Below are 15,322 nucleotides of genomic sequence, written 5' to 3'. Positions count from 1 at the left end.
TTCAATGGGGTCTTCAGACGCAGACCAAGCGCGTCCTGCATTTCCATCTGTAGCCGCTAAGGGGCGCTGTCTCACTCAGCAGTCGTCAGCGATCAGCTCCGTCAGTAGCCTGTAGTGTGTCCTTCCTTCGTCCGCTCACTGGAAAAATAACAGTCTAAATAGGTGTTGTATATTTCACTCGATAAATATGTCTACTACGACTGGTGGCGGAGAATTTGGCAACCCTCTGCGGAAATTTAAGCTCGTTTTCTTGGGCGAACAGAGCGGTAAGTGTTCAGCTAACGTTACATGAGACGTGGACAGAGAGATGGGCAGGCCAGCTGAAAGGATGCTTCAGAGAGACATATATTACCAAATAAACATTTGTCAGTAAGGCAAATCACCTAAAAAACGTTTACTAAAATTGATAGAAGAAACTGTTGTCATGAACAATACAGGAACATAAATAATGTGGCATTGAGCATCCCTTCATTACAACTGTATTATACTGCTATGCTATATCATATAGTTTAGCAACATATTTAACTCTGTTACGTTATGATTTATAAACAGTTTGGTTATTTTATAGCTTTATGTATATCTTGTTGTAGACATCAAGTGAAGCAGTAACATGTTTGTATTAGCATGTTTATGTTGTCTGCTCTTAACGTTAGTTAGCCAGAATGGAGTTCTCACATGAAAGGCCTTTTTTGTAAGCCATCACATCTCCTACTATATTTTCCACATTAAATTCTGGTAAAAGTGTGATATAAATGTAAATCCATGGCGTTGTTTGTATAAAATGTCACTGTGATGAAGATGGTTGTTAACGGTTAGCAATTAGCATGTTTCTAGCTAACCGGCTAGTATGTGACGATACAGATCTTGAGATCATAAACCACAAAAGGGACGTTTAATCGTCCACGTCACATCCACATTTTCGTTGCACAATGGCTGAATTGAACATAAGGAGTCTGCATTAATGCAACATTCTGCATTTCATAACCAGTATTGATATGATGTGTTGCTATGAAAGCAAGACGGCGACACCCATGTTGCCAACACATCGATCAGAGTTCAGAAGCACACACTGCAGAAAGATGCAGTCACCATAACTATGAACCCGGACCGCATTTTTGACTTTATAAGACCAATTTGAACACACCTATGATGCATAACAATACTGTATAGGTTGACATCACGCTAGGATTTTAAGCAGCCGACTCTAATGCTGTATTTGTTGTTATCTTTTGTCCTTTAGTGGGAAAAACTTCACTTATCACCAGGTTTATGTATGACAGCTTCGACAATACCTATCAGGTAACACCTCACCTGCCTTAAAAATCGTGCTTATGTGGCAGGCCTCGGTGACGTCATAGTTTGTGGTCTGCCAATGTAACTACGTATCTTAAAGCTACAGTTCACTGTTTATTAAAGTTTGTTAAATGAAAATGTGCTGGTAATTTTCTTACCATCAGGCCATCCAAGATGTAGGTCATATTTTATCTTAAGTAAGACAGCAATGAACCGTTAGCTAAAATCATGGTCCTAGGTGAGGTCCATGTTTTTGGCAATCAAAGAAGCATGAATACATGTGAATCATGGATGTATTTTTATGTCTTGTTATGACGTAAAACGATTGGCCGGTGCATGAAACTGAACCTTATTTTATGAATGCAGTAATCCATAGCTTCGTCAGTGTGGATGGCATGAAGGTGTGTAAATTAACAGCAAATTGTTATTTTACGGCTATCTATCACTTTAATATTACCCCTAATGTATTATTGTTTACTTTTTCAAAGCTGTATGATTATGTGACAAAATGATCAGGTGTAAGTCTTGGTCCTTAAAAAACAGTTCCCTTAAACAATAATATTTGGAAAATATATTTGCTTATCCTAGTGTGGTTTCAAACTTGTGTGACATTTGTTATGCAATACTTTTTCCTTTTTGGGGAGTTATTTTTTTAATGACCCGTTGTTTATTGTACATTGTTTACTGATGTTTTTGTCCCATAGGCAACTATTGGTATAGACTTTCTGTCAAAAACCATGTACTTGGAGGACCGCACGGTAGGTCAACAGAGATCAACCCTATGTTTCATATGTTATTAGTGGAATCTCTGTGTGTCCAAACCTTTTGTCGTAATAAACATAGGTATATAAAACCAGACTCTGTGAAAACCTAGCTAAAGTCATTTTCTGCGTAAAATCATATTATCTTTATAATGTAAAGAACATTCTGTATATTATAACCTTAAAATAGGTCAGGTTAAAGATTAAAACCAATGACGGAAATCAAATTTTGATGCTCTTAATTTCATAATTAGTTTCACAGACAGTCTCACATATCTTTTAGTGTTCACAATAGCATACGGTTTTGACACACATTGACTCTGATCTGTAAACCAGTCATTCACCTTGACAGTTTTTTAATATCACCTGTAAAGGCTTGATACATCTTAAAGGGGACATATCATGAAAATCAGACTTTTTCCATGTTACTGTGCTATAATTGGGTTCCCAGTGCTTTTATCAACCTAGAAAATGTGAAAAAATAGGTCATTGAAATCTGGGTCTCCTTGTGATGTTAAAGGGGGATAATACCGCCCCTTAATCTGCACTATCCAACCAAAGCACTGCTATTTAGTGCAGAGATCAACTCATTTGCATTTTAAAGGACACATCCAAAAACGGCACATTTTTTGCTCACACCTACAAAGTGACAATTTTAACATGTTATAATAAATTATGTATATGATATTTTGAGCTAAAACTTTACATACGTACTCTGGAGACACCAACGATTTGTGTGAAGTCTTAAAGGAATATTCCATTTTCTTAAAAGAAAAATCCAGATAATTTACTTACCACCATGTCATCCAAAATGTTGATGTCTTTCTTTGTTCAGTCGAGAAGAAATTATGTTTTTTGAGGAAAACATTGCAGGATTTTTCTCATTTTAATGGACTTTAATAGAGCCCAACATTTAATACTTAACTCAACACATAACAGTTTTTTTTCAACTGAGTTTCAAAGGTCTATAAACGATCCCAAACGAGGCATAAGGGTCTTATCTAGCAAAACGATTGTCATTTTTGACAAGAAAAATAACAAATATGTACTTTTAAACCACAACTTTTCGTCTAGGTCAAGTCCAGCGCGACCTAACGTAAATGCGTAGTGACGTAGGGAGGTCACATGTTACATATATAAAACGCACATTTGCGGACCATTTTAAACAATAAACTGCCACAAACACATTAATTAGTATCAGTTGACATACAACAATGTAGGAAAGGTCCTCTTTCAAGACGCTTGTACACACTGGGGTGGAGTTTCGCGTTCGTCCTCTGTGCCCTCTTGACGTCATGACATATTGCGTGGGGTCAGCTGGCGCATCACGGCCGGATCTACATGACGAGAAGTTGTGGAATAAAAGTGTATATTTGTTATTTTTATTGTCAAAAATGACAATCGTTTTGCTAGATAAGACCCTTATGCCTCGTTTGGGATCGTTTAGAGTCCTTTGAAACTCCGTTGAAAAAAACTGTTAAGTGTTGAGTTAAGTATTAAATGTTGGGCTCTATTAAAGTCCATTTAAAACAAGAAAAATCCTGCAATGTTTTCCTCAAAAAACATAATTTCTTCTCGACTGAACAAAGAAAGACATCAACATTTTGGATGACATGGTGTTGAGTAAATTATCTGGATTTTTCTTTTAAGAAAATGGACTAATTCTTTAAGTCAAAGTCTTGTGAAATGTCCCCTTTAATGTCTGTGTCATCAGTTATAATTTGCATAATTCCTTAGTGCATGCTTACATCTTATCACTCCTATGTCATTAGTTTGTCATTTATTTTAAGTTCACCTTTTAAGTTTGGTTGTGTGTTTGTCCACCCTCACCCCACTCTCTTCCATGCCTGTTGTGCTGCATGGACGGTCATAGATTCGGCTACAGCTGTGGGATACTGCTGGGCAGGAACGCTTCCGTAGCCTCATTCCCAGTTACATCAGAGACTCAGCAGCTGCAGTGGTGGTCTATGATATAGCAAGTAGGTAGCTAGTGCTCCTGCTTCACCGCATGGTGGGGTAAAGTTGGGTACTGCTTGAGTAAATGGCACTTGTGTAGCGTTATAATTATGCTGGTTTATATAAACAATCTTGATGCTTGGTACTGTTTCTATAGCTCGATTTTTAGAGCATTGTGTTAACAGTTCAAGGAAACAGGGAATACAGATGCTGATAAATATGTACTATAATCTATGCACTGTTGGTCATTTTGTATAAAATACTTTGCTTATCAAGTTTGGTCAAAATCATACAAACATGTTCAGCAATACTTATAACTAAAGAGTGCCATTTTCAAAGCATCTTGCAGAATGCAGCATCATTCACAATACAAGAATGGAGAAATGAATTTAAATGTTTTATCAAAACATGTGTGACCATGCCTGTGAAAACCCTGCTAAAATATTTTTAAGTGATTTATGGTTTTTGCATAAAATCATCCTACATAATGTCAAGAACATTGTGTAAAAATATATTCACTGAGTAAGGTTATGTCTCAATGACTGAAATCAAATATTGATGCTCCAAATCTGATCAGACTTAAGCATGGGTTTCACAGGCAGGGTCACGTTTTGTTCCAACATACTAAACTTTAGAGATTTCAATTAAAGCTGCCTTAACGCTCAACAACTTCAGAAGCAAAATTTAGCTTATTTCTCCTGGTGCATTTCTCCACTTCCTTGATGTTTGTTTCTTTGTTTTTGTCTTTTTCTTCTAACCCTTGCTCCATTGTCCTATCTTCTGCCTTATATCCTTATATCTTCATACTTATCTGGTCTACTCCTCTGCCTTTCTTTTTTCCTGTTTTCTGTGCACACACGGTTTGCTGGTCCCACAGGTTCGGCTCCAGCTGTGGGACACTGCAGGGCAGGAGCGCTTCCGCAGCCTCATTCCCAGCTACATCCGAGACTCCACTATTGCTGTAGTGGTCTATGACATCACCAGTGAGTCTCAGCCTCACTCATTCGGTCAACAGGGCACAGATAGCAAAATTTAGCTAATGCTGCTAGGTAGTGGTGATGGTTCATTTTAGTATGGAATCAAGTGTAATTTTTGTGTGTAATTATTAAAGGTAGATCAAATATGCATCTCTTTTAACAGCTTTGTGTAAAGGAAAGCATTGGGTGTTCAGTTACTGAGCGTTGAAATGACCTGTGCGTTAACTCAACTGCCCTCTGGTTTTGTTAAACTTCATACTAACAGTCTGCTTGCACACTTTCTTCTAAGAGTTTGGCTTTGAAGTGTGATTTATCCACGTTTATCGTGCATTGTTTGATTTTGACACAGTCTGCAATCTTACGAAATCACGTCACTCGGGTATTTTTCATTTGGTTAAAATAACTTTTTGTTCTTCTTCAGACCTTAACTCCTTTCAGCAAACCTCAAAGTGGATAGATGATGTCAGAACAGAGAGAGGAAGTGATGTCATTATCATGCTAGTCGGGAACAAGACAGACTTGGCTGATAAAAGGTACCGTCTTTGGAGATAAGAAGTAATTGTTGAAAGATGCAGTTTATGTTTAAAGGACAAGTTCAGTATTTTACACTTAAAGGAATATTCCAAAAGAAAAATTCAGATAATTTACTCACCACCATGTCATCCAAAATGTTGATGTCTTTCTTTGTTCAGTCGAGAAGAAATTATGTTTTTTGAGGAAAACATTGCAGGATTTTTCTCATTTTAATGGACTTTAATAGAGCCCAACATTTAACACTTAACTCAACACTTAACAGTTTTTTTCAACGGAGTTTCAAAGAACTCTAAACGATCCCAAACGAGGCATAAGGGTCTTATCTAGCGAAACGATTGTCATTTTTGACAAAAAAAAAATGCTCTTTTAAACCACAACTTTTCGTTTAGGTCCGGTCCAGCGTGACCTAACGTAAATGCGTAGTGACGTAGGGAGGTAAAGTGTTACATATATAAAACGCACATTTGCGGACCATTGTAAACAATAAACTGACACAAAGACATTAATTAGTATCATTCCACATACAACAACGTAGGAACGGTCCTTTTTCAACACACTTGTAAACACTGGGGCGTAGTTTCGCGTTCGTCCTCTGTGACCTCTTGACGTCATGACGTATTGCGTGGGGTCACGCTGGCACATCACGACCGGATCTAGACGAGAAGTTGTGGTTTAAAGGTGCATATTTTTTATTTTTTTTTGTCAAAAATGACAATCGTTTCGCTAGATAAGACCCTTATGCATTGTTTAGGGTCGTTTAGAGTCCATTTAAAACCCAATGAAAAAAACTGTGAAGTGTTGAGTTAAGTATTAAATGTTGGGCTCTATTAAAGTCCATTAAAATGAGAAAAATCCTGCAATGTTTTCCTCAAAAAAACGTAATTTCTTCTCGACTGAACAAAGAAAAACTATCAACATTTTGGATGACGTGGTGGTGAGTAAATTATCTGGATTTTTATTTTAAGAAAATGGAATATTCCTTTAAAGTCCTGTTTTCAGATTGTTTATAATAAAATAGAACGGTTTTGACTGAAATTTGAACATATGATGCTGGCCCGAGAATTTTGGGGTGTTTGTTCTATCACCTCCCATCTCTATAATGGCTGCATAGGTGCACTGGAACAATCCTTCCTAAAATGGATTCAACTTTCGTTTCCAAAGACGTGAAACTCACCGAGTGGTCAGGGGTGTTTTTACTGATATGCTCACACAAAAATCACTGCAAAAGCTGCTTTCCAACAGGTTTTATCATAGTCTAACTCCATTGACTATTAGATGTGCTGTGAGGTACGGTATTATCGCCACCAACTGGGCTGGAGTGTTTATTATTCAAGCTCTCAACGGAAGAATATACGGGTGTGAGGCGTTTGGAAAAATAGGTCCACAAGTTTACAACAAATGCTAAAACACCTGTTGGAAAGCATCTTTTGGAGTGATTTTTGTGTGAGCATATCAGCGAATACTCCTGACCACTTGGTGAGTTTCACGTCTTTGTAAACGAAAGTTTAATGCATTTTAGGAAGGATTGTTCCAGTGCACCTATGCAGCCATTGTAGAGGTGGGGGGTAATACACCAAACACCCAAAAATTCTCAGGCCAGCATCATATGTCCAAATTTCAGTCAAAACCGTCCTATTTCATCATAAACAATCTGAAAACAGTGCTTTAAATGTAAAATACTGAACTTGTCCTTTAAGGTCACCTCATTTGCATTACATTTTTGGATTTGGCAGATGCCCTTATCCAAAGCAAGTGCAAATTCAGTCAAGAAATACAGTTTGATCAGTTTGTGCATTTTATGGTATGCAATGGCTTTGCTAGCATCATTCTGATGATCAGTAGAGCTACATGAAAACATATAGTTATAAATACAGCCTGGGGTTAATAAACAAGCAAGAATGCCATCACTTACAGATCATTTCTTCAGATTTCAGTCTTTTAATCTTTTTTTAGTTATTCTTATGTTTGCAGTTTTTTGTGTACATTTATTCCTTCATCATTAATTTGAGTATTGTGTTCAGTCTTGTTTTCTCATGTGTTGATTTTGTTTTTAAAATACCATCACTGCTCTTGTTTTTTTTTTCACATCCATTCTAATTTGAACTGTGTCCACAACTCTATTATGGACTATGGCAGACAAGTTTCACTAGAGGCAGCAGAGAAAAAAGCCAGAGAACTGGGTGTGATGTACATAGAGACCAGTGCCAAAGCTGGTTATAACGTCAAACAGGTGGGTCATACAATATGGTTTTTGTGTAAACCTTCAGTAACTGTGCATTCACACTGCTACCGGCGAGAGCGTCAAAGTGGCCAGAAGTCATTCATTTTCAATGAAACCTGGTGTCATGAGCAATTCTGCCCCCTTAGGACCCTGTGTGATTCCACTGGATGAAAAAACTCCTCATGGGTAGTTTTTTTAGCGCCTTATTACAATTCCTACAAAGTCGCATCATGATTGATGTCGTTAGAACGCTGTTAAGGGTGTTTTCACATATAGTTAATTTTAAAAGAACCAAACCCAGTTTACTTAAAGTGAACCAGAAAAGGAACTGGCCAAATGTGACCGCAGTCCTTTTGGTGTTCACAATGTAGTGGACTCTAAAGAGGACCCAGTTCTTTTTTTGGTCCTCTTCAGAACTGAAGTGATCTCAGACCCTTTCTTGTCCACATCACAACTTCATAAGAACTCAGATCCCAGCTTTCTGTGCAGCAGTTGATTTTGATACAATGTCAAAATGACACACAAAGCAGACCGGGACCTCATTGATTTCACATATCAAAAAGAAATCAAACCACAAAGAACCCAAAAGCGGACGTGGTCTGAGTTCGGTTCATTTTTTGGGTCCTTTTAGGGGGGTTTGAGATCACTTGGTTTGTTCACATATACACCCTGAACTGCTCCGAGAGTGTTTGGAGGTGTGAAAACACCCTTAAATTACAATTGATCTCTTTTTAATTATATGTTTCATACAGTACAGGGATGGGCATGGAGGGCCACTGTCATGCAAAGTTTAGCTCCAACCCTAAGCAAAAGGGGGTTGCACACCGGACGCGCAGTTCAGCGCCTCGCCGTTCTAAAAAATCTAACACATTGTTTTCTATGAGTATACGCACACCGGCGCCCAGCTACGACTCAGGAAGTTGCTCAAATCCCTGTCACGCCACAGAGCACCACTCACATAGTTTAACATCATATTTGTCCCAAATCATTAACGATTAACTTTGGCTGCTAACGTATATTTTGCATTTTGAAGTAGACGCTATCTGACAAAGCGCGCGCTATTTAATGTGCACTTCGTGTGTATGATACCTCCGAGTTGTCCTAGACACGCCCTGGCATGGCACTGTGCTTCTCGTTCGGTGTGCGACCCCCTGAACACACCTGAAAATCCTAATCGAAGCCTGCAGGATAACTTGGAAATGACATTCAGGTGGGTTTGATCAGGGTTGGAGCTAAACTTTGCACCCCGATATAGTAGTATACAGATAATATATACTGTACCCTTTCCACTTTTGTGCTGTGTAAAGTAAATAAATTACTTATACAGAACATGATGGCTACATGGTTGAATCACACATTAAAATGATAAATTATTACTACACTTTTACTATTAAAAAACTACATTTCGTAAGATATGTTAATAATTTACAAATATAAAAGTATTGTTTTTTGTTCAGCAGATGATGACACAAAGCTACTGACGTGTCCGCAACATAAATATTAATTTATTATATTATTTTGTAAGCTTTAATTTAAAAAACTATTTTGTATACTTTTATTTTGTACAAAGTAATTAGATTGCTAGACCACTAACGCAGACGAGTGTTGAGGAGAGTTAAAATCAACTCAATGATGCACATCGGCGGCAACCAACCAGAAGGCGGAAACGTTCAGCGGCAACCAATCATAAGGCAGAAAAGGATTTTCAGAGAATGTGTTCGAGGATCAGAGCGTCCACTGCTCTTTTTCTATAGCGTCGTTGGCAGGGCAGCCAGAGGGTTTTTTTACGCTCTCGCTGCCAGCGGTGTGAACGTACAGTAAGGCTTCTTGCTTAAAGGGATAGTTCACCCAAAAATTGAAAACCGATTATTGTCTTCCATATAGTATTCTTTTTCCTACTTTTTAAGTAATTGGTGCTTCTGATCGATTTGGTTACAAACATTCCTCAAAAATTTTACATTGTGTTCGTCGAAATTTACGAAGTCAGTGTGGCTTCTGATCGGTTTTCATTTTTTCTCTTTAATATCTGCGACAGAAACTGTGGCATGCTATTGATTACCACAGAAATAATTCCCTCATTTTGTACAAATGATCACCTAAAATATAATACACTTATGATAGAAGTCTTGAAGGCAAGTGTGCGACACCTCATAACACCTATAATTTACAGCTATCACACTGGTTTGTTATGAATGATGTTTGTTAGTATGAGAGTGGTTTGATAGATGGGTTTAGGTTATAAAGCTATAAAGTAAACCTTGTTATGTCATTTTTGCTTGTTATCCACACAAGGATACCAAAAAGGCCATAATGGGCCCACATGAAAAAATGCACAAACAGATTTTGTCAGAAAGCTGCAGAATTTCACAGAATGGAAGCATTATCAAACAAAAATCATTCCCCTTATTCCATATAAAAGTAGCAGAAACCTGTGTAGTAAAAAGTGAATATGTATGTTAAATGGTTTTTCAATATCAGAATCGTCCATTAAAAAATTGGTTGACCACTACTACTTTACGCGTAGTATGTAGCCCAAGAGATGCATTGTATTTTGTCGCAATGCGCATACGTCGAACATCTGTGTACACATACAAGTTAAATAAACTAAATGTGCATTGGAACGTGCACATACGTTCACGTACACGTAAAAAACAGACTATACTCCCGGCTTAAGTGTCTTTTATTATTGTGGATTGTTAACGTGTGGCTGATCCACACTGCAGCGATGTCCTTTCAACTTTACAATTTCATCTGTATCTCAATAGAGCAGTTCTCTATCCTATTTGATGGGGTCCTATCATCACAACACTAATTTCTTTTCTTTCATTACTAATGTGATCTTCAGTCAGTCTTTTTTTCTATTTCTTCCTGATGCATTTCTTTTGTCTGTCTGTATTTCTTTCCTCGTCCTCCTCCCTGCTCCGGTCGAGCAGACAGATCACTACAGAGGAGGGAGAGCAGAGGGCTAAGGAGCTGAATGTCATGTTCATTGAAACCAGCGCAAAGACTGGCTACAATGTCAAACAGGTAGAAAAGATATGGATGGCCCAACCCTACCTTCCCTCCACCACTGTATCTACCTTTGGTTTCTATCTTTTTCGGCCTCACCCGTCGTTATTATTAATACCCCACCTTTACGGTATTGCTTGAGTACTTTGGGCTGCTGTTGTGTTTTTTATCTTTGCTTAGCTATGCCACAGACATCCTCTTCATGTCGGCATGTAAAGTTGTTTTTCTTTATGTGCTGTGTTAGCAGACTATATGTAGAAATTTGTTGATTTATGCAAATTCTTTTTATCACCATATTATATTGCTTCTCTGATAAGTAGACAATAGATTTGATTATATTTAGAAATCCATCTTTTCTATACTCAAAGGGAGTATGGACATTTGTCCACATCACATAAATAGTTGTGATAGTAGTTTTAGATGAACTGTAGATGCATTGATTACCGTACATTTTAAAGAGCACATATTATGCAAAATCCACTTTTACAAGGTGTTTACACACAATTGTGTGAACACAACAACCTTACAATGGGAAAAAATCCCCCTCTCCTTCCTTTTTAATCCCCATTAAACCAAAGCAGTCTAATTAGACATGCAGTTTTGATTCTCTTGTTAATGTGACGTCACACTGATAAAGCCCCGCCTATGGCCATTGACTGACTGGTTAATTTTACACAAAGGCTTTTCTAAATGTGTTTGTTAGCACATTAAAGCGCTAATGCAGCTATATATACTATTGTCTCAGACTGTATTCAAAGAAATCGGATCTATTTTTAGCCAAAAGCACTTTCTGTTTGTTGCTGATGCTGCGTTTACACCAGCCGCGGTAGAGGCGGCAAGCGTGGGTGATTTACATGTTAAGGCAATGCAAAAACGCGATTACACGCAGATTATTATCCTGCGATGCGAAACGGATGGTGCGAATTGAGCGTTACAAAATCTGAACTTCGGTGGATTTCCGCACCGCGTTAACCAATCAGGACCTTGCTGTAGTAGTGACGTGATTACAGGAAGCGAGCAGAGTGGCGGAGTCTCAGCGGAGTCGCAGAAGCCCTCCCATGACGTGAATTTCCACGTGAATTTCTCAAATGACTAGAATTTCACGCACGGCTTTCACGCGCAAATGAAGCGAGTGAACTCAAATGTTCAAGTGTCAAACTTTTTGCCGCCTCTACCGTGGCTGGTGTAAACGCAGCATAAGGGATTTCATTTGCATTTAAAGCTACACACATAAAAAAACAGTGCTTTTTGGACATGCTATAACAAATGATCTGTGGGATATTTTAAGCTGAAACTTCAACGACACATTCAAGCCACAACCAAGACTTACATTACAACTTGTAAAAATAGGCATAATATGTGACCTTTAAATTTAAATAGACTTGTAATAAACGTTTTAATCAATGAGCTTTCAATGCTTTTTGTTGTAGCTGTTTCGTCGTGTTGCTGCTGCTTTGCCTGGAATGGATAGTACACCGGAGAAGAGCAAAGAGGACAGTATCCTTTATATACATCGTACAGAAAAGCATTTGAAAACTAGCCAATGCATCAAGTTTCTAGTAAAAAGTCACCCACACGGAAGGCAAAAGTGTTGCATGACATGGCACAATAATAGAAAATCCAAGGATAATCAATGTTAACAAGATTTTGGACCATTGAAAATGAAAAATTTTGATTAAATTAGGGCTGAATATGATTAATCGTGACTAAACGTTTGCTGTGTTTACTGTGTATAATTAATATGTATATATAAATACACATGCCTGTATAGACCATTTCAAAAGATGTAAACAACACTGGTCCAGAAGCACTTCCTGTTTAAGTTTGTGACTGTTTTTTTTTTTTATTTCACACATATATCATTATCTTTAAGATGTTTGTTTAACTTTTTGACTCAGTTCTATGTGTTCTGTTGGTTGTATTTTATCCCAACGTTTATCTAGTGTTAAAAAACTGAAACAGGAAGTGCTTCTGGAGCAGTGTTGTTTACATTTTTTGAAATGGTCTATATATTTAAGAAATATTTAGAACGTGTATTTACATTTTTATATATAATTTAAATATAACAATTAGTCGCGATTAATCGTTTAGCAGCCCTAGACTAGATGTAATCTGCCTTGACCATTAGCTGTTTTTCAACAATCGGCGATAGTAAATCCTTAGTGAAAAACATGCGTTGATCTGCCAATAGCGATTATAGGCCGATATATCAGTCAATTCCAGTTTTTTTATTATCCAGGGTAAATATTTCTTATAATGTTCACTAACTAACCCTTAACCTGAACTTTCAGTGATTGATATCAAACTTGAGAAGCCTCCAGAGCTGCCGGTTACCGAGAGCAGCTGCTCGTGCTAGTGAGCAGCCTTAACCCTCACCAGACCCTGCGTCCCTGCACTCGACCCCTCACACAAACACACACACCCAGCTTGCCTCTCAGTGGTCACTCGCTCCTCTCATGACCCCGCGTCATTAGCGGAGAACCTTTTGTTTCTCTTTGACTCAGTGACTTTTCAGAGTAACCGTGTGGATGTGCTATTACTCTGTATTAAAATGGATTCCAAAATGCATATATTAATGGATATTAGTAAAATCACAGCATAGATTAAATGCTAAAACCATTCAGATTTCCATCTGTTCTGGCTGCATGGCAAAATATGGAATTGCAGACTGACCAAGCTCATGCGCTCTTGAGTTCTTGAACTTATTTTAACATCAGTGCTGTCGTAGTTGTCGTGAAGTTAACATGTTTCAGAGAATTCAACTGTGTGTAGAGAGCTGGGGCTGACAATTTTAAGCATTCAGTTTTCTTTTTTTATTTACGGGAGGAGTTGCAAGGAAGAACTTGGCATTATTGTATATGAGAGGCTGTATAGTTCTGTTACTTTTTTTTTACGTGAACATTACACACCTTTTTTTTTTACCTTTATTTTGAAATTATTGTTGTGAAATGTCATCATGGGCAGACCATATACTGAATAATCTGTAAAACTGGATGTTTTCATGTTGAATATGGTATTAGGGACCAGGTTTAATTTAAGGGTCTTTGTTTGAGGAGCAAAATGTACAAATTTCGTTCTGGGCAGGCTAATTTTATACAGGAATGTATTGAACTGTGGAGAAATAGATATAATGAATATAACAATCTTAGAAAAGGGAAATTAAATTAGTTGTAAGCTTATTTAATTTCGAGATATTCACTCACGTACCCAACTGTAGTAACGAAACCTAACGTTAATTGTGTAAATGTGTATGTACTAACAAAACTGTACACATCACTTGGATATCGCAAGCATCTGCAATTCACACTAAGGGATGAACTCTTCTTGTCCGAGTCTCCCTGCTCATCTATTTATCTTCTGCCTTGTTTTTGCTCTGCAAGTGTAGGAACAGCATGCAGTTTAGAGACGGTTTAACACAAAATGCCTTGCTTGTTTTGTTCTGTCATAGTGCACCAAATCAGGCCACTGTGTTGTGGTTTGCTTGCCTATAAAAATTGCATAGAGCTAATGAGGTTTTATTCCACAGGATATTTCGATTTCTTAAATGCGGCTATTGCTTAGTGTAGAGACACGTCTTGGTATTGCTTGTTATAAGACTGTTGGTTTCATGTGTTTATTTATTATCTGACTAGCTGGTGAATCAGTGTGTTGTATGCTTGATGGGAATGGCAGTTAATGTGTAATCGATGTATAATTTGCATTGCTGACTGGCTACTGTATCATGAAAACCTAGTCGTGTCACTATCTTGCCAGTATGGTCACATTCATATACTCTCACTTCTCAGAGTTGTGATATTGAGTTTTAAGAATAAAATTTGAATTTGCTTTTTTTGACTGGAGAGGTGTCACTCAACCAAAACCCCCATCCCAATTTCCGCTCTGTAAACAAACAAAGTCAAAAAAGACATCAATTTTGTTTTTAAACATTAACATTTGATATGTAAGATTTAAACGAAAGTAAAAATTCCTCATGGACAGCTCTATCACTTGTCACTGACTGAATACTCAGCTGTGTGCTAATCTGAAGTGTGTTGGTCTGTTTGGCTGTCTACTAGTTTAGCAAAGTTTGTGTGAACAAAGTACTATCACTATATGCTGTATAAAACAGAAGGTTAAAGAGACACCAAAATGTATCACATGAATAAAAAATATTTCACCAAATGTGGTGTCCTGGTTTTTATTAGACCACCTGTCTATTTGTCTCAAAGACCATCAGGCATTGAGAAGTGCTTTGATGCAGACTCTTCCCTGTTCAGAGAGTTCTTAAAAGAAAACACCACAGTTTTTCAATATTTTACTATGTTCTTACCTCAACTTAGACAAATTAATACATACCTATCTTTTATCAATGTTTGTACAGTGTGTCATGAATGTGTTAGCATTTATGCAGTAAAATCATCACTCCTGACTACTCCCCCTCTCGCTCAAATTTTCGTCAATATTACTCCGCCCGAGGTCGAAGTGCTGCAAACTAAGTGCTCTTCCGCCATACAATATAGTTCTCATTTTTATCCTCTTAAAAAAATCACCACGTTTTATTTTGTGCAACCATACTTACTCGTGTTACTACT

At 37.6% G+C, this 15,322-nt stretch overlaps 1 protein-coding gene across 4 annotated transcripts; it reads left to right on the top strand.

Annotated features, from left to right (window-relative positions):
• Positions 1-60: 60 nt before the first annotated feature.
• On the top strand, positions 61-14,912 carry rab41 (RAB41, member RAS oncogene family). Of its 4 annotated transcripts, none has more exons than XM_065271933.2 (8): positions 61-266; positions 1,241-1,299; positions 1,998-2,051; positions 4,888-4,993; positions 5,409-5,520; positions 7,658-7,751; positions 12,182-12,248; positions 13,043-14,912. In XM_065271933.2, exons 1-8 carry the CDS (start codon positions 188-190, stop codon positions 13,105-13,107), a joined length of 636 nt encoding a protein of 211 aa, XP_065128005.1. In that variant the 5' UTR covers positions 61-187; the 3' UTR covers positions 13,108-14,912. The 4 variants fall into 4 exon arrangements, with proteins under 4 accessions (XP_065128005.1, XP_065128006.1, XP_065128007.1 ...); XM_065271934.2 differs by lacking the exons at positions 4,888-4,993; positions 7,658-7,751 and adding exons at positions 3,928-4,033; positions 10,676-10,769; XM_065271935.2 differs by lacking the exon at positions 4,888-4,993 and adding an exon at positions 3,928-4,033.
• The last annotated feature ends 410 nt before the right edge of the window (positions 14,913-15,322 follow it).

Source organism: Paramisgurnus dabryanus, chromosome 16 (genome assembly GCF_030506205.2).
Source record: "Paramisgurnus dabryanus chromosome 16, PD_genome_1.1, whole genome shotgun sequence".
NCBI classification, from domain to species: Eukaryota; Metazoa; Chordata; class Actinopteri; order Cypriniformes; family Cobitidae; genus Paramisgurnus; species Paramisgurnus dabryanus.
Note: the sequence above shows the minus strand (reverse complement) of the source record. Positions and strands in the feature narration are given on the sequence as shown.

Coding starts and splice junctions, on each gene's coding strand:
- rab41 (XM_065271933.2), top strand. CDS start 188: ATGTCTACTACGACTGGTGGCGGAGAATTTGGCAACCCTCTGCGGAAA. Junction 267..1,240: donor TTTCTTGGGCGAACAGAGCG/GTAAGTGTTCAG, acceptor TTTGTCCTTTAG/TGGGAAAAACTTCACTTATC. Junction 2,052..4,887: donor TGTACTTGGAGGACCGCACG/GTAGGTCAACAG, acceptor CTGGTCCCACAG/GTTCGGCTCCAGCTGTGGGA.